This window comes from Impatiens glandulifera, chromosome 1 (genome assembly GCF_907164915.1).
Source record: "Impatiens glandulifera chromosome 1, dImpGla2.1, whole genome shotgun sequence".
NCBI classification, from domain to species: Eukaryota; Viridiplantae; Streptophyta; class Magnoliopsida; order Ericales; family Balsaminaceae; genus Impatiens; species Impatiens glandulifera.
The window spans coordinates 56,086,442-56,109,539 of record NC_061862.1 but is presented as its reverse complement, the minus strand read 5'-3'; the positions used below and the strand labels follow the sequence as shown (position 1 = coordinate 56,109,539).

The following is a 23,098-nucleotide window of genomic DNA, read 5'->3' as shown; positions in this document are numbered from 1 at the left end:
ATAAATTTAAATAAAATATTATTATTTATTTAAATAAATGAATTATGTAATTAATTTTGTAAATATGGTTAATTTATTTATACTTAATTATATATATAACTATATTATTTTCAAATAAACTTTTAAGTAAATAAATTCTCAATTTTATGAGTTTATAAATTATCAACAATGTTAAATGTTAGCTGAATTTATATTTTTTTGGAGGATGCTTAATGTTTAACACTAAATTAGTGAAATTATAACTAAAAAAAGTTCAAAGTATAATCATCCCAAATTAATGTAAATAATTAACCATATAAGATTTACTCATTTTCTAATTAGGTAGAATGTAAATCTTTTTTAATATAAATTATCGTTAATTTCACTTTAATTTAAGATGTCTTAAATGACTATTAAGTTTTTATCTCTTTTATATCATTTTTACATTTGAACTTAGTTAGTTAAAATGAAAACATTTTTGTTTAATAATTTATAACGTTTTTAACTAATATTATGTTGATCTAAATTAGTTAGTTAAAAAGAATATTTTTTATAATTTATAAGCATCTTTAATTTATCATTTTTTCAAAAAAAAATTAACTTATTCTTAAATGCACTTAAGCATACATAAAAAAAATTACAATAGAATGCAATCAAAACAAATACAAGACAAAATAATTACAAGAATACTATTGTCTTAAATATATTTATTGGTAATCAAATCTTTTATATGGAAAGTTAGATAATAAAGTAGCTTAAAATGAAATATAGAGTGCCTAATTTACATATTAATCCGCTGACCAAAATTATATTCAAATAAATTTAATTTTTATGTTGAATTCTTATATACATTTTTAATATTAATGTATTTGAATTAATCATAATGGGACGCAAATTCCTTCAAAAATAATTATTTGTTATTAAAAATTGTATCAATAGCTACCAAAAATAGCCACATTACAAATTATTTGAAGCTATTGGCCAATAAAAAAAATAAAGATAATATATTAATCAATACTTGATTCAATAGCAAAGGTAAAAAAAACCTTGGCTATTGATCCTCCACCAATAAAAAAAGAAAAGAAAAAAGTACACACGTCAGTTTTTATTTTAATTCCAAATATTATTTAATAAATGAATATAAAAAACCATTATGCTTTAAACCCCTTCCCTAAGCCCTAACCTAAACTACACTACCTGAAGCTCACTCCAAAGGCCAGAGCTATGAATTGAAGAAGTGATCTAGACGACAAGGAGCAACTATTGTTCATCGTTGCTTTGCTGAAAATCTCTACTAATTTCCACTATTCGTTTGCGTTGTTGATCACTCACACATGCACAATCACACACTGCGTAAGTACCTTCATTCTTTTCTCTCTATCTTAAGACTATCCTTACTTTACGATAGATGTAGGATTGACACTCATTGCATACACTTGATAATCTCTCAAATTGCGGCATCAAATATTTCATCAAGCTCCACTCACTTAATCATTTAGGTTAGATTCGTTCTTGACAAAGAAGATCTTGGCTAGGCATCTAAAAAACTCATTTAAGATTGTATATCTCCTAGGTAGTAATGCTCAATTTAATCTTTTTTTTTTATCTAATTTAATGATGTAATCACAAATGTATGCATTCAATTGAATCCCTGTTGTGCTATAGTATTTTATTGTTTAATCTCAAATTATGCAGTGTTGTAGATTCCATTATCTATTTTTAGTCTTTACTATTTATCAAGTACATTTTATCCCTAATTCCTTCATACACTCATTTCTTAAGAGCCTCTGTTAGGACCTTCACTTACAAGAATCTTGTCAAGGAAATTGTCTTGTTGTTCGGCACTTCAATTACAAGAATCTTGTCAATGAGATTGTCTTGACCAGACATGCCATTTTAGACAGTGAGATAGATATGAAATGAGAGACAGATCTAGATTTCATTTTCTTTCATCTTCATCTTTGGGTGTTGTATTGAATATGCTTATTTTTATCATCAATTGCTTTTTAGTTTAAACAAAATAAATAAATAAAAACATCATATTAGAACAACAACAACTTCATCATCATAAACGAGTATTATGATAGAATTTATTTGAAGATAACAGAAAAACAGAGTACGTACTTATGATCAAATAGAGCAAACACAACATGTTTATTTATTTATGCATATAAAACAAAAGATAGATAGAACTAATAGTCATTTGTTTGACATTTAGTTGTTGTTGTTGATGGATCCTAAAATGAGATAGTAGAGGCTGATTGTTGAAGCCAATGAAGCTCTATCATGGAAGCTTAAGCGACTGATGCATCCATGAATGTTAAAATGGAGGTTGAAGCCTCAAGCTCGCTTCAATCGGACATGGCTTAGTCTAGGAAGAAGATGAGAATTTCATATTGTAAGCTTTGTTTAAATAATACAACTTCTATGGCTTTATTTTTAACGGTTGGTATCAGTTTTATAACTTAAGGCACTTGTGAGTGTTCTCTTATGTTAAGAAATATATTCAATTTCATAATTAATATTAATCAACACTAACAGATCCCTAAGTCACTATTATACTAGGCCTCTCCGATCAGGTATACATCATCATACACATACTCCTTTTAACTTTCTTACAACTTGTTTATATTATTACCTGTCTTATAATTGAAAATATTTACTTCTTATCTTCGATGTTATATGTTTATCATACTTCTGATTTACCTAGTCCATTTGGACATATTAGATCACATTAACTACATTACTATAGTTTTTGAATTTTTATTGCGATTGTTTAAGTTAGTAAAACTTACTCTTGTTGATCCAGAATCTTAAACAAATATATTTTTTGTTTGACAAAATTCCAACAATGTGCTTCATATGGGTCAACTTTTAGTATTTGTATGTTTACTCATTATGTTTGTTATTCTTTAGGTAGTAAAAAATAAGAGACTCTGTATGCAAGTTTTCAATTCTCAATTCTCATTGGAGGAAACTGTTTATGGGTCAGAGGTTTGAGATGATGGTTACAGTTTTCTTCGGTGTCTAGAAACAAAAGTTGAGTAATTATAAATTAATAGTTATGGATACTATCAATTATAATAATTTTATCATAACTTTGTTTGGAGAATAACGACAGTCAATGAAGACAAGGAATGGAGTCGATCCAATATTGTTAATTGTTGATTACCTCCAAACTGTTAAAAAACAAAAATCAGATTTTTGTAATGACTTCTATTTCTTTGGTCCAATTTTAGTATATCCGATATGACATTTCGAAATTGGATTATTTCAGGAAAAAATAACTACATCAAATAAACTCTAAGTTGATCCGGACTATGTATAATCCTCCAAAAGGTAATGATTATTGTATTTATAATGTTTTATGAATAATGCAGATATTATATCATTTTGAGCACAATTCTTACATTATTTTAACTAATTGATATTGAAGCTAACTTGTAGGGTATAGTTCCAGCACCATATTACTAATTTTGTTGTTGAGATTTTGATTTTTGCTAATTATGGGTTGGTTGGTTGACTGGCGTGGATTGGTAGGTGAAGTATGAAAAATTGATTAAATTGTTTCGAAGCCAAAGTATAAGATACTTGTTGTGTATTAATTTTTGAAACTTCCATTAAATATGATGTATGATGATAAGATATGCACTGAGACTGATATTTAGGAAATATATCATTGAGCTAGCTTGGATTTCAGTCATGTTAACAATTTTTTGTATATGCTTAATCACATCTAGAATTACTTAATGAGAATGAGCTAAACAGTCACTGCAAATCCCATGTTAGAATATGTCAAATCACTATTTTTTTTACTTCATATGGTTGTGGAGGAGGCGGAGAATAGTCTTTATGAAGAATGCAAGATGAGCTTTGGCATATTACTTGCTATTTGTTACACTTTTGAAGAATTAAAGTGGGATTCCAGTTCCATATTACATTTTATGTAATATTAGTGATATGAGAATTGTTCGGGAAAAGTTCGTAAAGTTAATTAGACATGTAATATTACTTGATCTTTCTGTAGTTTCTGCATATACTTGGAATTTCCCTTGAACTTCAAGTAATTGTTTTTGCTTGTCTATTAATATTTTATCGTTGTAATGCAGTTCCTAAAGTTATGATTTAGAGTAATTCAAATTTTTGTTGATTTTAGGGACGTAAAGTACTGGATATTGATTATCTTGTTGGTTCTTTTGGTACAAAGGTTAGTGCACATTGAATTCAAGTAGTTAGCATCTTTAGACTATGTTCACGTTAATTGCTGAAAATGATAGCATTTTTGCTGAAAGTGGTAGCATTTTTTCTGTAAACAGAAAATGAGTATGATGTTGTTTGGTTTTGGCTAAGGAAAGCCACACGAATGCCCTGTCTGCTCAGGGTATTTTGAGGTGAGTCTTTTATTATTTTTCATATTATTAATTACTATAGAAAGTAGTGACCAGGGTGATCTTTTCCCAGCTTGTATGTCTGAAAGTCCTATCCAGTCTTGGTATATATAATCGGTGTGAACAGAAGCCCTTCCAGTCTTGGTATATAATCTGTGTGAACTCAAAATTAGATTGAATTTAATTTGACTTAATTGTCATTTTGATGATTGAACATGATTATTATTATATATATAAATTATAGTATTCTTCGATGATAGGGTGATGATGGTATCTTCTCATTCATTGCTTGATATTTGGCTGGTTTTTGGCAAGTGTTTGGGAAGCCAACTAATTTAATGACTATGGATTGAGATTTTTTAGAAATAAATGGAGTACCAGTTCAAACTTATATTTGATGTATTTTATTTTTACTTTATAAAATTGAGATAGAAATATTATGTATGTTTGATTTAGTAATATGAATGATTTAGTTTTACTAATAATAATAAAAAATTGAGATATTTGAAATTTTGTTATTCATGTTAAATTTAGTAAAATATAAAATAAATTTGTAATTATTTTTAATTAATGTAATTATCCTTTAGCGACAATAATTAAATCATGTAGCTACTTCTTTAGCCACAGTAATTTATGACTGTAGCCAACCAATACCTACGGTATTTATTCCCGTGGCTATATTTTAGCTACGAAAGCAATAACGTCGGTTGGCGACATGCATCATTACTGTGGCTATTAACCTTTAGCGACAGTATATTGAGCAATATCGACAGTATTTCCGGTTGTTATTACACTGTTTTTTACTAGTGTATCTTATTAATTTATAAAAATTTAGAATTATTTTTACTTATATTTTTTGGAAAAATAAAAATTTAAAATATACTTTAAAATTTTAAAAAAATAGTTTGACGCATAAAATGTGGAAAAAAAAGGGAAAATTTTAAATATTTTTTAGACTTTTTTTAATTTTAAATTTATTTTTGATTTTTAATTTTAAGAAACATTTATTTATAAAATATAAAAAAAATATTTCATTTTTTTCAATTAATTTAAAAATATATATTTATATTTAAATTTAATTTTGAGTTAAATTCCAAAATAAAAAATGTATTCTTATTACATACTATTTTTTATTTTTTGAATTGGACTTGTCAAATAAAAATAACTTTGAAGTGAACTTGTCAAACAAAAATTTCAAGAAGTTAGGAATATTGATATAAAAAGATTAAAATTTTATTCATAGAGATATTGTATAACTAACTCATCGATTGTGTGTTTGGACGCTTAAAAATCAAAAAAACATAATATTGACGGTTGATTATGAACCGACAGTATTTCATCCTTCAATAATCTCAACAACAAATTAAATTATATGTTTGTCCACTAGCCTACATTCTTGATCATGAGAAGAAGTTTAAGTAAAAAGGAGACTTTGGAATTCAAGAACTTTCATACAAAGGTAGTTTCGAATCATCCAACAATTTGTAAAATGACTTAGCATCATCAACGAGATGTTCATTGTCATTGTTCACATTATGGTACAAATCAGCAATAATATCTTTCATTAGGTGATCATTACAAACGTCAATAGTTTCGTTATTTTGTTGTACATTCATGGGTTCGTTTACAAACTCATCATCTAATTCATCATCCCCGCCATCACTAACAACATTCACACTCTCACGTTCAATTCTCCTTTCCTCGTGAAAATACAAAAAATCATAATTTTGTCTTACGTCAAATACAATCAGATGAGTTCTAACAATATTCCTATTCTCATACACTCAATTTGCACACTTTACACAAGGACATGTAATGGAAGATCTACCCATAGATCTTTCTATAAAGTCTATGAAATTGTCAACCTCCTCGATATATTTTGGATTAGTCTGGAGTATAATCATCCATGTTTTGTCAGGAATTTATATTGGGACTAGACAAAATATTACTATGTCAAATAAAGTATATTCTTTCAAAATCATTCATATACCTAAACCAATAATCTAATATAGAATCCAAAAATTTACAATCAATATATCTATTTAACCTACAATCCAATAATCTAACATCATCTAACATACAAATAATTTAACATGCCTAACATACAATCCAATAATCTATAATTATCTAAAATATAAATAATAACAAACTAATATATCTAACATACAAATAATCTAACATGATCTAACATACAAATAATCAAATCTAATATATCTAACCTATCTAACATAAAAATAATCAAATATAATCTAACATATATATCTAACCTAACAGTCAGAGCAAGGAAAGAAAAAAAGAGAAGATAGACTAACCTGACGACGAACGATCGGAATGAAGAACGACAACGACAATAGGAGCGCAAAAACAGCGACAGTAGTAGCGCAGGAACGACGGACAACGAAGGGAAGAAAGAAGAAAAAATAATAAAGAAGAATAAAAAAGGCTATCGAGTAAATTAAAAAGGTATCAATAACGGCTATGTCGTGAGTCGTTACAGATGCTCATTTAATGAGTACTAGTAACGGCATTGGTATTTAGCCGTTACAGATACTCCTTGAGTATCAGTAACGATATTGACAAAGAGCCGTTACAAATACCCTTAATTCGGAAAATAAAACGACAGACAACGTATCTGTGTTACTAGTAGTATACAAGTTTATGTAACAATATTTCAAAGAGCCATTATAAATACCTTTAATTCGGAAATGAAACGACAAACATCGTATCTGTAACGGTTCTTTGGAAAATCGTTATAGATACTTTTATACAATTTGTAACGGCATTCCTTAGACACGTTACTGACTTGTTTTGAAAAATAATAAGAAAACCATGGTATTAGTTAAGGATAGCAATGAGTACCCGTATGCCCGATACCCGTGGGTACCCGATACCCGACTATATTAATATGAAAATAAAATATTTTTATTAAAACTTAATGTGACTTTTTAAATGCATATTCATTACAAATGTCATTATAAACACATTATTTAATTTGCTCTTATCTACACTTCACTTCAACTTTAATTTTTTTATATTTCTAAAAAACTATTTCTCTACATTAATCTTCTCTTTCAACTTTCTCACTCATCATCTTCATAATCAATCTTTAATTTTTTTTTCAAGCTCCATTCAAAATTTCATCACTCTATAATAATAAAATCTTCTTTAAGATCTACAAAAGTTAGTATGCAGGTAGGTAATGTTTTGATTTATTTTTTTTAACACTTTAAAATTATTATGTTTCTTTTTTTTTCCACTCTAAAATCTTATAAGTTCTTAAATCGGGTAATGGATACTCGTCGAGAATCGGGTACCCGACAAATCGGAGATGGGATAAAAATAGAGATGTTCGTCGGGTTCGGGGATGAGTACTTCACTACCTATCAAGTAAGGTACACATTTCCATCCTTAGTATCAATAATGACTTTTTTAAGAGTCGTTACACATAATACATATCAATAACGGTCTTATAAAATTGTTACTAATATCTAGTATTTGTAACGGCCTCATTTAACCGTTACTAATATGTTACTAATATGTAGTGTATGTAACAACCATATATATTCGCCTCACATTTGTTACATATGACCCTTTTCTACTAGTGAGAACTGTTAAAATTTTATAAAAGTTTTCTCACCATTCTTAATTTTCTATTTTCAATGTTTGTTTAACCAAAAAAAAAATTGAGTTGTATTTATATGAAGGAAAAAACATTGTCCATTTCTTCGTAGATGCAATAAATGTACATAATTTCATTGAAATTTTCATGATTCTAGAACAGACTCTCATAATTCAGTCAAGTAAAAACATGAATGATGCACACCATTTATTTTAAGAGAGTAAGTAATTAGAATGATTTGAATTTGGAATTATTTGAATAAAATTTTGAATTCTAAATTTAAAATTTTGTTTGATGAAAAACTTGATTATTTAAAATAAATTATTAAATGTTTATTTTATATTTAATTTAAAAATGATAAAATAAAGTAAAATATAATAGATAGATAGATATATAGAAAATCTCACACTGGACTATTTTAAAAAATAATTGATTGATAATGTGAAAAAATATTTTAATTAAATTTAAATAATCCTCATACTTATTATAAATGTATTTGGAATGAAAACTTTCTTATAACCAAACACAAATTACTATTTTCAATTTTAACATTGTAAACCAACTTTTTTAAATTATCCTATGATGATTGGACAACATATAACTGTGTAACTTGGACAACATTAAATAATTATCTAACACTATGGAACACATTTTAGTTGATCTTTGTAAGTTTAGAGGATAATTTAATTGATGAATTTTTTTAATATTTGGTCAAAGTTCTTTTTAGATAACCTTTTAAACGAGTTAAATTCTTATAACTTGAAAATAAAATTTTACGAGTTTATAAATAATTTTGATTATTCGATCTTATAAAAAAAGTGAATTTATATTTATAAATTTAAATAAAATATTATTATTTATTTAAATAAATGAAATATGTAATTAATTTTGAAAATATGATTAATTAATTTTTTTATTATTTTTAATGTATGTATATTTAACTATATATATAACTACATTTTCAAATAAACTTTTAAATAAATAAATTCTAAATTTTATGAGTTTATAAAAATGTTAGCTGAATTTATATTTTTTTAGGATGCTTCATGTTTAACACTAAAATAGTGAAATTATAACTTAAACAAATTACAAAGTGTAATCATCCCAAACTAAGTTAAATAATTAACATATAAGATTTATTCCTTTTCTGATCGGAAGTCACTAAGTCAGAGTAAGAGTTGCCCATACTAGACCTGCGCGCAATTAATAGGTAGAATTTAAATTTTCTTTAATATAATTTATTTTTAATTTTACATTAATTTAAGACATTTTAAATGATAATTGAATTCTTAAGTTTAAGTTTTTATCTCTTTTTTTATTTTTACATTTGAACTTAGTTAATTAAAAATATTTTTTTTTATTTAATTTATAGTGTTTTTAACTTATATTAAACTATCTTAATTAATTAAAAGGAATATTTTTTTTTATAATTTATAAAAATCTTTAACTTATATATATTTTTTAAATTAACTTATTCGTAAATGCACTTAAACATCCATAAAAAAATTACAATAGAATGAAATCAAAACAAACACAAGACAAAGTAATTAAAAGAAAACTTCTTAAATATATTGGTAATCAAATCTTTTATATGGAAAGTTAGATAATAAAGTAGTTTAATATTAAATATAAAGTACCCAGTTTTAGGTATTAATCCGCTGACAAAAATTATATTCAAATAAATCTAATTTTTATGTTGAATTCTTATATATTTTTTAATATTAATGTATTTGAATTTATTATAATGGGATGTAAATTCCTTAAAAAAATAATTATTTGTTATGTTATTATTTTATAAAAATTTAGAATTATTTTTACTTATATTTTCTGAAAAATATAAATTTAAAAAATTCTTTAAATTTTGAAAAAAATAGTTTGACACGTAAATTGAGAAGAAAAAAAAATATTTCTTTAAAATATTTTTTAGGCTTTTTAATTTTGAATTTATTTTGTATTTTAAATTTTAAGAAACATTTATTTATAAAATATAAAAATATATTTCATTTTTTTCAATTTATTTAAAAAAATATATATATATAAATTTTAAATTTAATAAAACCAAAATATGTTAGATTACACCACACACAACACTAATGTGCTCATGGTCAATTGTGTCTTTCCATAATAATTATTATTATGTATAAATAAAACAAGAAAATAAGCAGAATTGGTAATTAATGATATTAAAATTAGTTAATAAATTTAAATTAATAATTGTATAATATTTTGTTGGCTTCACTAAACTTTAAATCATGTCTCTTACATCACTCACTGATATTACTAATACTTATAATTTTTTAAAATTAATTTAAATCATAAATTAACTTAACCTATTGATAATCATATATATATCGTTCTGATCAAAACTCAAAACAATCCATATATATCGTTCTGATCAAAACTCAAAATATTCTTTCTTTATTGACTAAATTAGTATAAGCCTAGTGAGAAGGAAGTAGAGAGGCAGAGGCAGAAGAGTGACATCAACACAAAATTAGAATAAAGATGAATACTTAGTGCATTAGTAGCAATATTTTAAAATGAAAATATTGTTTCAAGTTTTATAACATTGTCTTCAATGCTCATTTATAATGATATTTTCGAGATATAAATTGTATTATATCTTGTTAAAATATAAATTTAAACAAAGTTAGTAGATGATAATATTAAACCAAAAAAAATTATTTAAATTAAATGCAAAAAAAAAAGGGATTAAATAGGTTTGTTTCACAAGTACTATTTATATACAATTTCTGGTTCCTCCTTAATTTCTGTTGTCACATTCTATCCTGCCAAAGATGTGAGAGGAGAACCTATATACATATTTATCAGGTTATTTATATAATTTTGAGTACAATAATCTATTCATTTGTTAAGACTTCATCTAGTAATGTTTCTTGTCATAGTTATATTTCAGCAATGTTTATAAAAAATAAATATCTATATTTATGTTTTTAATCATGTATATTAGAACTTTGGAGATTTGTAAAAAAACCTTTAAGTTTAAGGCTTAAAAAATATGTTCTGAAACGAGTAGGCTGATTTGAGTTAAGACACGAGTACACGATTATTTACTAATGCTATTTTTTGTGTAACTAATTTAATGATTTTGAATTTAATACTTATATTTATTATTTTCTTTTTAATAATGATAAAACATTTTCATTATTTATATAACTACTTTAATTCTTTATTGATGAATATGGTTTGTAATATTTTAAATATTATAAAATTAATCTATATCACTAAATCCAAAATAAATACACTTATATCAAACTAAGTTCTTTATGAATTAGGTGGGGAGTGATTTTAGTCTAAAAGATATATAAGTAATTGGTTGTAACATTATCTTAATAGTATAATCAATTTTTCAGTAATTTGAATTCCTTTCAATATTTAAATTAAAAATATTGTTTATTAATATCATTTATAAATAATTAAGAAAATTAAGAATCTCAAACTAAAAATCTTAGTTGTAAAAAATTATATATCGTTTACAATAATTATTTCATAGAAATAATTGTTTTTTTTCTTAAAATTAATTAAACTCTTTGTTAACATTTGAGACACCTAAAATAAATATGACAAGATGTAGACTAATTAATTAACGACCCAATATTAAAAAATTGATCAAAATACAACCATGTTAGTTAAGTTCTGCCATTACACTTTTCCATTTCGTTTGGGTAATTTTAATTATAAAAATTAATTGTTTATCCCCACTAACTGTTTATAAAAAAAATTAAGAAGATGTAAAATTAAGTTCTCAAGAACGTGAAAAATTAAAGAAGAAAAAAAGTTAAGAGTGAACAGAAATTAAATTTATAATAATAAATCAATATAACATCACAATAATCATAATTCATGCAATGCCATGAAATAATTCTTGATTAATTAATCAAAATAATTATTAATTAAAATGATTATTATAAACTATAAAGTCATTAACCAAAAAGACATTAATGAATATTAAATTATTCAAAATTAAGATGTTACTAAATATCTAATATTGTCATTAGTCAATAAGTAAGATTTATATTGTTAATATATATGATGACATCAGTTAAATAAGACCCCTTATCTATAAGAAAGAGTGATGATTAAAATCATTTCATTCTCTCTATAAAATAAAAGATTGAACTTACATAAAAAAAAATGCATTTAATAATTAAGTTTTGTTTAGAGGTGTTTCCAAGTAATGATCTAAATTTTAAGACTAAATGTAATCAAATAAATTTTAAATAAACAAAAAATACTTGTTAGTTCAAATAAGTGAGATATGAAACTTTTTTTAAACAAAAAAAAAATATAGAAACTCCAAATTTGCCTTATTTACTACAGTATCTCACAAATATGAAAAACTAAGAATGAAAAATATTTTAATAATAAAATAACACTTAGAAAAAAACATTGAGAAAAATGTTAATTAAGAAAAGTGTTAATTATTCTAAACTCTCCTAGAAAAAATGATAATGATAAACTTAGTTACACTCCAATTATCGGCGGAATTATTAAATATATTATAAATATGATATCCTAATCTTTTATTTATTTTTTATTTAATTCATTATTTGCATTTCTGATAAGATATGTGACACCAATAGAGATCAAGACACATCTCCAAACTTAGTTATGATGATGAGGAATGAAGAATGAAGAAACCTTGCGGAGTAAGCCAGATCTGGAATATCTGTATTGTGAATGTGTTCCACAAAAAGAATGCTTTTAGCCTGATAAATTCTCTTCTGAGAGAATAAAGATAGTTCTTAATTTCAGAGAAAACTTAATTATAAAATACAGTCCTTTATTTACTATTAACATTGTAGGGAATTCCAGAAACAACAGAAGTTGCAGTCCCTGTGCCTCACTTTCCTACAAGTCAGGTTGCCTTGGAAGGGACTGGAATGGGCACAATTTCTAATGCTTCTTCTATTGGAGCACCCAATTCATCTCCACTGAACTTGTTTCCACAGGTAGCATTCTCAGTTTCTTCCTTTGTCCTCTATATTTTTTTTTCTGTTTATTGCATGGTTAAGATGTAACAGGAAGCAGTTTCTGGTGGTGGCAACGATGGACTTGGTTTTCTTGTTTTTCTCAGAAGCAACCAACAGGTTTTGATTACTCTTCATTCATCCTATTTGGAAACTTATATTTGTCACGATTACATTGGAAAATCGACAAAGTTAAAACTGAAAGTTATTTTTTTCGTTTGGTATAAGATTTGTTCTGCATCATGATTATTTTGGATCAGCCAAATTATAGTGGGATTTTTATTGCTTCTTTTGGTATATAAATCATTTTCTAGATCATGATCCAAATAATATAATTAGTTTGCCTCATTTGATATAGAGATTTTTTTTCTTGCTCATGATAAGATCATGATCAAATTATATTTTAGATCATTTTAATATTTAGATGAATAACCAATCACAATCAACATGATTTTTTTGTATACCAAAATAGCCCATTTGGTAATTGGTAGCCTAAGTCAAAGCTTGGAGTACCCAGATTGACAACTTTCAGTCATCTAATGAGACTTTAAAAACATATAAAAATGAAAATCATTTAAGTAGGGTCCCTGCTGTGATGCTGGCACAATTTATTTTTAATGGGTTCTTTGTGAATTTGGCTTTCAGTTCCAAGCATTACGCACTATGGTTCAATCAAATCCACAAATTTTACAGGTGTGTTTTTGATAATCTGTTTTGCAAAAATGCTTATTTGGATGGGTTTTGGGTTGGTAGATCATATCTTCTTTCTGTTTGCAGCCCATGCTTCGAAGCAAAATCCACAACTGTTAAGACTTATACAAGAGCATCACACAGAGTTTCTTCAATTGCTTAATGAGCCTAGCGACGTTTCTGAAGGGTCAGTATTTTATGACTAACGCTACAATTGAATTTGATATATGCATTCCTTTTTGTAGCTTACTGCAAATGATCAATAGGGGAAGATCTCATAGTTTTTTATGTATCCAAAGATCAGTGAACTCAAAAACTTTATGTGTCTGGATTTTGATCTAAATCCGGATCCAGATGAGAAATATCCAATAATTTTTTAACTAAGATCTATTTTCAAAGATGGTCTCAACTGAATCCTTTGACAAAAAAAAAGTGTTCCAACTTGGAAAGATAATGACACCTTTTGGAGAATCCTATTTGGAATCTTTTATGGTTATCTATGTTGCTATTGCTAATGGTTTATTAGTAAACTAAATTCTCAGCGATATGCTCGACCTTGCCGATCAGGAAATGCCTCATTCTATCAGTGTCACACCAGTAGAGCAGGAAGCAATTGCACGTGTATGGATAATTTATTTTCTCTTTAATCTCTTGATTCATATTTTTCACAAATTTGTCGTGTTGTACTATTGAGGTGGTCTCCATTTGCAGCTTGAGGCAATGGGATTTGACAGAGCCGTTGTAATTGGCTGTTAACTATTTGTTAGAGCAAATGGAAGACTACGAGGATTGAATGGTAAATCATTTTCCTGAATTCTCTAGTCTCACATGTTTGCTCACCAATTTTTAAATAAACTAAATAAGGTATATGCTAAAGACAAAAATGGGCTCATTTTTTTTTTACCTTATGACTGCTTGAAGTCTTGAACAACTGCTTTGTAAATATGTTGCCATATTCGAAGTAAATTGCTGCACCTATTTGTTCTATGATGGGTGTTGGGGAAAACCCTGACAGAACCACAAAAGAAGAAAACAAAAGAATGAACACACTAACAGAATTTGATAACGGAGTTCGGCCAAAATGTTGCCTACGTCTCCGAGCACTAAGGCTATCAATTAATAAGGAAGAAGAGATACAAATTTGGGTGCAATAAACCAAAGAGGGGAGAGTTTCTTTTATACACTAAGAAACTTCCCCAACTCCCATCATCTTCCGATGTGGGATTTCTGCTAATTGTGAATATAGTTTCTTTTATATACTAAGAAACTTCTTTCACTCCCATCATCTTCCGATGTGGGATTCTAATTGTGCCAAAAACAACAAATCTCCACCTTGGCACAATATCCAAATACTAATTCTTCAATATTAAAAATAGTCCTTCAGTGCTTCCAATTGGCGCTCCTCAGCGCCGGCTCAAACGCAGAAGATGTTTACCAAATCTAAACAATTAGATTTGGTTTTCCCCATGTCTTTCATCTCGAACTCTTTACCCAATTGAGCCTTCAACTTGTCAACTTCATATTGGCTCTTTGATGCTATCAACATATCATCAACGTACAAGAGTAGATAGATGTAAGACTCATCTTGCAATTTGCGCAAATACACACATGAACTGAATCTGCTTCTTGTGTACTTGTGCTCAATCATAAACTTATCAAGTCGCTTGTACCATTGTCTCGACGATTGCTTCAACCTGTACAATGATCTGTTCAACTTGCAAACCCAATTTTCTTTATCAGCAACTTTGAATCCATCTGGTTGATAAATGTAGATTTCCTCATTCAAATGACCGTGTATGTCTGCGGTCTTGACATCTGGTTGAGCTAGCTCCAAATTCATCTGCGCTACCAAGTCCAACAAAATTCTAATGGAAGAGTGTTTAACAACATGAGAAAGTACCTCATTATAATCACCTCCTTCCTTCTGAGCGTAGTCTTTAACTACCAATTTTTCTTTGTAGCGAACATCAAATTTTTCAGGAAATCCTTCTTTCTTAGCAAAGATCCATTTACAACCAATAACCTTCTTCTCTTTTCGTAGATGTCTCAACTTGCATGTCTCATTCTTCTGAATAGATTGCATCTCATCTTCCATAACACCTCTCCTTTTTCCATTTTCAGTACTTCGACTGACATCTGAAAAAGTGAATGAAACATCATCTACGACTAGAAGTGCATAGGCCGCCATGTCAACAAACCGACCTGGTTTTTGAATAACTCGTCTTGGCCTATTAACAACAATTGATTCACTTTGTTCTGAAGGTTCTTGGGTCAGAACCTCTTCCTCATTTAACTCTTCGTCTGTCGTCGGAGAGTCACTTCTAGTTGGGCTCATCTTTATCTGCTCAAACTCCACCTGTTGCGGAGTACAATCAATTTTGTCTGGTGTTACCTTATTCAACATTGAATAATCATCAAAAGTAACATCTCTACTGATAATGGTTTTCTTTGCATCCAAACACCAGAGGCGATACTCTTTAACTCCCGTAGTAAATCCCATAAAAAGAGCCTTCTTTCCTCGTGGATCCAACTTTGATTCAGCTACATGATAATATGCAGTAGAACCAAAAATATGCAAAGAATCATAATCAGTTGCAGGTTTTCCAGACCATACCTCTAATGGAGTCTTGCCACCAAGTGCAGATGATGGTAGGCGATTTACCAAATGTTGAGCGTATGACACAGCTTCTGCCCAAAATTTCCTGTCTAACCCAGCATTAGACAACATACATCGAACTTTCTCCACCAATGTCCTGCTCATACGTTCCGATACTCCATTCTGCTGTGGTGTTTTTCTAATTGTGAAGTGTCGAACTATGCCACACTCTTGGCATAACTTCTGGAATGGATCATTCTTGTATTCTCCACCGTTATCAGTCCGGAGAACATTGATCTTTCTTCCTGTCTCGTCTTCAACTTGAGTTTTCCATTTAAGAAAAATCTCAAACACTTCACCTTTGTTCTTCATAGTAAACACCCAAACTCTTCTGGAAAAATCGTCAACAAAAGTAACAAAGTAATGTCTACCTCCAAGAGAAGGAGTCTTGGCAGGTCCCCAGACATCTGAGTGCACATAATCCAAAATACCCTTGGTATTATGCATAGCAGTGCCAAATTTTACTCGCCTTTGTTTTCCCAGAATACAATGTTCACAAAAATCTAACTTACAAACTTTTGTACCTTTCAACAATCCTTGCTTGACAAGAGTTTGCATAGATTTCTCACCAGCATGCCCCAATCGCATATGCCATAACCTTGTTGCCTCTAACTCCTTACTGCTCCCGGAAGTTGATACACATGATGTCCCATTAACTGTACTACCTTGATAGTAATACAAATTATTACTCTTCCTGATAGCTTTCAACATCACTAGCGCTCCAGATATTACCTTAAGAACTCCATTTTCCAATTTCACATGTAGGCCTTTCGACTCCAAGGCCCCCAAAGAAATGATATTCTTTTTCATATTTGGTATGTACCGAACATCTCTAATAATTCTGGTGGATCCATCATCATTCCTCAGCTTGATTGAACCTATCCCCTTTATTTTACATGTATTAGCATCTCCCATGTAAACAACTCCACCATCTAGCTCCTTAAAGTCAAAGAACCACTTTCGAACTGGTGTCATATGATAAGTGCAGGCTGAGTCCAATATCCACGCATCAGGATGTGATGTTGTGTGTGACATCGATAAAGAGTATTCTGAATCTGCATCACCTTTGTTTTCTGCAACATTCGCATCTTCAGAATCTTTCTCTTTCTTCTTCAACTTTGGGCAGTTAATCTTCCAATGTCCTTTCTCACGACAGAAAGCACATTCATCTTTGGCAACTCTACTTTCAGATCTTCTTCCTTTCCCTTTTGATTTGTTCTGCTGACGGCCTCTGACCATCAATGCTTCATCTGCTGTATCTACTTTGTTTTTCATTTTATCCTGTTTTCTTAATTCATGACTATATAAAGCAGAACTTACAGCATCAAGAGAAACATTTCCCTTCCCATGAAGTAACGTTGTTTCTAAGTGTTCAAATTCATCAGGAAGGGACGATAGCAACATCAAAGCCAAATCTTCATCCTCAAACCTAACGTCAAGGTTTAACAGATCTGCTACTAATTCATTAAACTTAGTTATATGCTCATTCATAGTAGTACCTGATTGGTATTCAAACCGGAACAGTCGCTTCTTCATAAGGAGCTTATTCTGACCACTCTTCTTCAGAAACTTGTCCTCCAATGCTTGCCACAGTTTCTGTGCAGAAGTTTCATTCTTCACAGCATACTTCTGCTCTCTGGACAGGCACGACCGAATTGTTCCGCACGCCAACCGATTCATGATACTCCACTCTTTTTCTTCTATACCATCTGGCTTTCCGACCTCAATAGCAACCTCTAGACCCTGCTGAAAAAGACAATCTAGAACCTCACCTTGCCACATGCCGAAATGCCCAGTTCCATCAAAGATCTCCACCGCAAACTTCAAATTCGACATCGGTGTCCTCGTCCAGGATGACGAAGGAGTTGACGCCCCTTTTGAAGACTCCACCATGCCAAGGACGAACCTTCGGCTCTGATACCACTTGTTGGGGAAAACCCTGACAGAACCACAAAAGAAGAAAACAAAAGAATGAACACACTAACAGAATTTGATAACGGAGTTCGGCCAAAATGTTGCCTACGTCTCCGAGCACTAAGGCTATCAATTAATAAGGAAGAAGAGATACAAATTTGGGTGCAATAAACCAAAGAGGGGAGAGTTTCTTTTATACACTAAGAAACTTCCCCAACTCCCATCATCTTCCGATGTGGGATTTCTGCTAATTGTGAATATAGTTTCTTTTATATACTAAGAAACTTCTTTCACTCCCATCATCTTCCGATGTGGGATTCTAATTGTGCCAAAAACAACAATGGGTACAGACAAAATATAATTTTATTGTATGACAAATCTTGAGATATTCTATATCTTAATAACTGTTTTTACAACTTTAACAATAGATGGATCAGGATTATTTGAGATATTTGAATGTTTTAAAGTGATTTGCATCTAAGCATTCGAATTGTCTTACGTCTACACTTACATATCTAAACATTCAAGTTTTAGGTTTAAATTTGTTAAACTTGCATGCCATTTATTTGAAATCTAAGTTTTCAAATTATCTCAAGGTTAATAGTTTCACTTGCAGTAAATTTACAAACTAATCTTGGAAATGTTTCATGATTCTGGAACTCACCTTCATAATTCAGTCAGCTAAAACATGAATGCATCATGCATACACAACATACATTTTAATAGAATCAGATTATAATTATTTGAATTTGGGGTTATATTTGGATTATAAATTTAAATCTTGTTTGATTAAAAAATTGATTATTTAAAATGAATGATTAAATATTTATTTAATATTTGATAAAATAAATAAAATACAATAGATTTATAGAAAATCTTCACTGGGACTATTTAAAAAGAAATAGATAGATAATATGATAAAAAAAAAATTAAATCATCCCCACATTTATTATATGGTAAAATTTGGAATGAAAACTTTATCTATAATAACCAAAACAACTGGTTAATTTTAATTTTGTAAGCCATTTTTTTAAATTATTCAAGGAAGTGCACAAACATCTTTTCTTGTAACTTGTGTTATTTGTAAGTTGAACGCATTTTGAGCATTACTTCTTAATATTTTGAATTAAAAAGTTTGATTTAAATAAACTTTTAAATTATTTAAATTTTTATATTTATAAAGATAAAATTTTACAAATTTATAAATAATTATTATAAGATTTAGAAAAAAAGTGAATTTACTTTTATAAATTTAAAAAAATATATTATAATTATTTATTTGAATAAATGAATTAGGTTATTGATTTTGTAAATATGATTAGTTTATTTATGATTATTTTAATTAATTTATACTTAATTATATATATATATATATAAATAATAATAATAATATATAACTAATATTTATTACTTATTCCATTCTTTCTTTAAAGTATACACTATTTCATGTTCACAAATAATTATTGAAGTGATAACTGAAAAATAAAATACAAAAATTATTAATATAAATAAATCATAATGGCATAAAGGTAGGTATATGAATATTTGAGATATCCCAAAAGAGGACTCATCTAAAAAATAACTCACCTAACTTACACTTTACAAAAATAATTTTTTTCAAATAAATCTGACCATTTTACTCTTACATTTTTTTCTTTTTCTTTTCCCATCATTCTCTCATTTCTTCTTTCTCTCATCTCCTCCGGTCGACGGTTGCTCTCCCTTCCCTCCCCTCGCTTTCCCGGTTTCCTCCCCGAATTCCCTACTCTTGACGATCGCCAAGCAACGCCGAAGGACGTTTCCCTGCGAGCCCCGACTCCATCAGCTCGATGGACCACGAGACCATGCATGCAACTGTAGCAAGGCGACTGTAGCAGCTCGCCGGACCACGAGAACACGCATGCAACGGTAGGAAGGCGAATGTAGCAGCTGATACGAAAGATGAGTTACACAAGTCAGGTGAAGGACCATGGTGTCGAACAGGTTGCTTCACTAGAAGGCAATGTAGCCGTCGAGATAAAAGTTACACTAGTAAAAAAGGTGTTTTTAACAGCGAAATTTTACGGCGGTATTTAAAACCCTAGTTAATATTTTATTTTTAACTGTGGTATATAAAACCGCCTTTAAAAGTCTTACATTTAACTACGGTATATAAAACCGCCTTTAAAAGTCTTACATTTAACTGTGGTATATAAAAACCGTAGTTAAAAGTCTTATCTTTAACTACCGTTTTTTATACCGTAGCTAAAGTTTTATCTCTAAACGTATATGGATCCACATTTAAAAGTCTTATATTATTATAAATCATAAAAAAATATTAATAAATTTTAATTTTTATTATTTTAAAAATTGATTGAGATAAGTTTTAAAAGAGAATATTAGATAAGTTAATTAAAATATATATACTTGTAAAATATTATTTGATCAAACATTAATTCAATAAAAGACGAAATAATAAAATATTATATTGAGACTTCATATTTATATATAATTTTATATAGTACCCACTTGATTTAGTTTATAAATAATTTTAAAAATAATATTAAATCTTATTAATATTTTTCTCTCAAATAAATTTCAAAAATATAGAAAACTATTTTTTTTTATTTACATTATTAAAATATGTTTAATGAATATTTGATATTGTCAAGACTATTTTTTTTTATTAATTAATAGAGATAAATTGCTATCAAATATTTATTTAAAATTTTTGTTGTATTGTTTTTTAAACTTATACTCTAATTATATTCCTAAAATAATGTAATATATATATATATATTAACAAATATTAAGACTTTTAAACCGTAATGTTTATTACAAGTATATACTAGTATATTTATTAACTAAAATGAAATATTGAAAATATATATATATATATATTATATTATATTATGATGAAAGAGAATGAAAGAGTGTAAGAATGATTTGAAGTTGAAAAAAATAAAGAGTATGAGGAAAATAAAAAAGAAAAGAGAGAAAGTTATTTAGTTTTTTCAACCACTCTCCTATGTATATATAATTTTTTTTTTTTGTATAAAAGTAAGTTAAAAATAAATATTAATTTAATTTTAAAAAGCTAAATAAGATTATTTCTATGCATTATCTTAGAAATTTAATTAAAATATAAGTTTAAAGAAGTGACTGAGTCAATAATTAAATATTATTATATATTAAAATATTAACCTATTATATCGGTTAAATTTAAATTAAATTTAGTTTCATAATTTTATATACATTTAGTTTATAAATAATACTAAAAATAATATTAAATCTTATTAATATTTTTTTCTTTCACTAATTTAATAGACTAATTTATCATTAATTATTTTATAAAATAAAATTCAAAATAATTAAAAAATCTAGTTTATAAGTTTATATTTATATATAACAAATGTCTTATACAAATAATTTTTCATGTGAATCACAATTATATAATTTAATCATATTTACAAATAATATATCTAAATTTCAAATGATATAATATATATATATAATATATATATATATATTATATATATATATATATATATATATATATAATATTCATATATTTTAATTGAAGATAACTCTCTATCATTTTAGTCAAAATTTATATCTAAATTACTTTTATAAAATTATATATATATATATAAACTCTTTATCATTTTTGTGTAAACTTTATAATTTGATATATATATATTATGATAAACTCTTTATCAAATAAATTCTAAAAATATGGAAGACTAGTCATTTTTTTCTAATTTACCTTCCTAAAATATTTTAATGAAGATTTGATCATTTCAAAGACTATTTTCTTATTGATTAATGGAGATAAATTGTCATCAATTATTTATTTAGCATTTTTGTTATATTTGTTTTTGAATTTAGTTTAAACTCAAAGGTATTTGAAATTGTTATTTGTTTAATTATTAATAATAATTTTTTTATTTTAATTTATAAATTATAAATTATAAAATATAATAAAAATATTTTTGGTTTTTAATTAATGAAAAATAAAAAAATAAAAACTAATTAAGAAAGTGTGTGAAAGTATTTTTTATTTTATTTCTAATTTATGTTTGGATACATATTTAGGATTGTTAATATTCTGGTAATCATCAATTAATAAAAACGACGAAAAAATATAAATTTTTTAGTACGAGAATATAAATATTTTTAAAAAAAATTATTGTATATAAAATTTATAATTATATATCAGTTTTAATTAATATTAGTGTTTATTTTTTATAATATTTGTACTTTATAAAATAAAATAAAATTTGTAATTTTTAAATATGAATAAAAAAATATAATAATTTAATTAAAAAATGAAACACATATAATATCTTTGAATTATATAATATGTAAATTTATAAATATAATTGAGAATTATTGTATTTAATATTATGTAATTTTTAATTATATAAAATAATAAAAATATTATGAAATTAAGGGTTATTTATTCCACTTCATCCAGTACTCCATTTTCTTCTCCACGGTTTCTTTTTCCTCTTTCTGTGGAGCTTCAACCTACTCACTATTTAAATTCCCTATTCTCTTTTTGCTCATTATCTACATTCCCTATTATCTTTCTAGCGATTGAAGAAGATTTTTTCGTAGGTTCACCGTCTCCCTAGTACATTTGAAGAAGATTTCTGAAAGTATAGTACTTTTGTTTCATCGTCCTCCATCTTGTAGATAATGATTATTTGTAAGTTTGTAAAGATGCATTTATTAAGTTGTGTTATGGTGTATTAATAGAAGCATGACAGAAATTTTGTCATTGAATATAATTAACTTTATTTATGAATTTTAGGTTATCAAAATATGGTTGTCATTGATATAAATTTGAAAAAACTAATGAATATTTTAAATTCATTTC

At 27.2% G+C, this 23,098-nt stretch overlaps 1 protein-coding gene across 1 annotated transcript; it reads left to right on the top strand.

Annotated features, from left to right (window-relative positions):
- Window positions 1-7,655: 7,655 nt before the first annotated feature.
- On the top strand, window positions 7,656-14,423 carry LOC124928670 (ubiquitin receptor RAD23b-like). The gene is made up of 7 exons (XM_047468922.1): window positions 7,656-7,754; window positions 12,813-12,959; window positions 13,032-13,097; window positions 13,623-13,674; window positions 13,755-13,854; window positions 14,210-14,288; window positions 14,379-14,423. The coding sequence occupies exons 1-7, from the start codon at window positions 7,656-7,658 to the stop codon at window positions 14,421-14,423; spliced, it is 588 nt and encodes a 195-aa protein (XP_047324878.1).
- The last annotated feature ends 8,675 nt before the right edge of the window (window positions 14,424-23,098 follow it).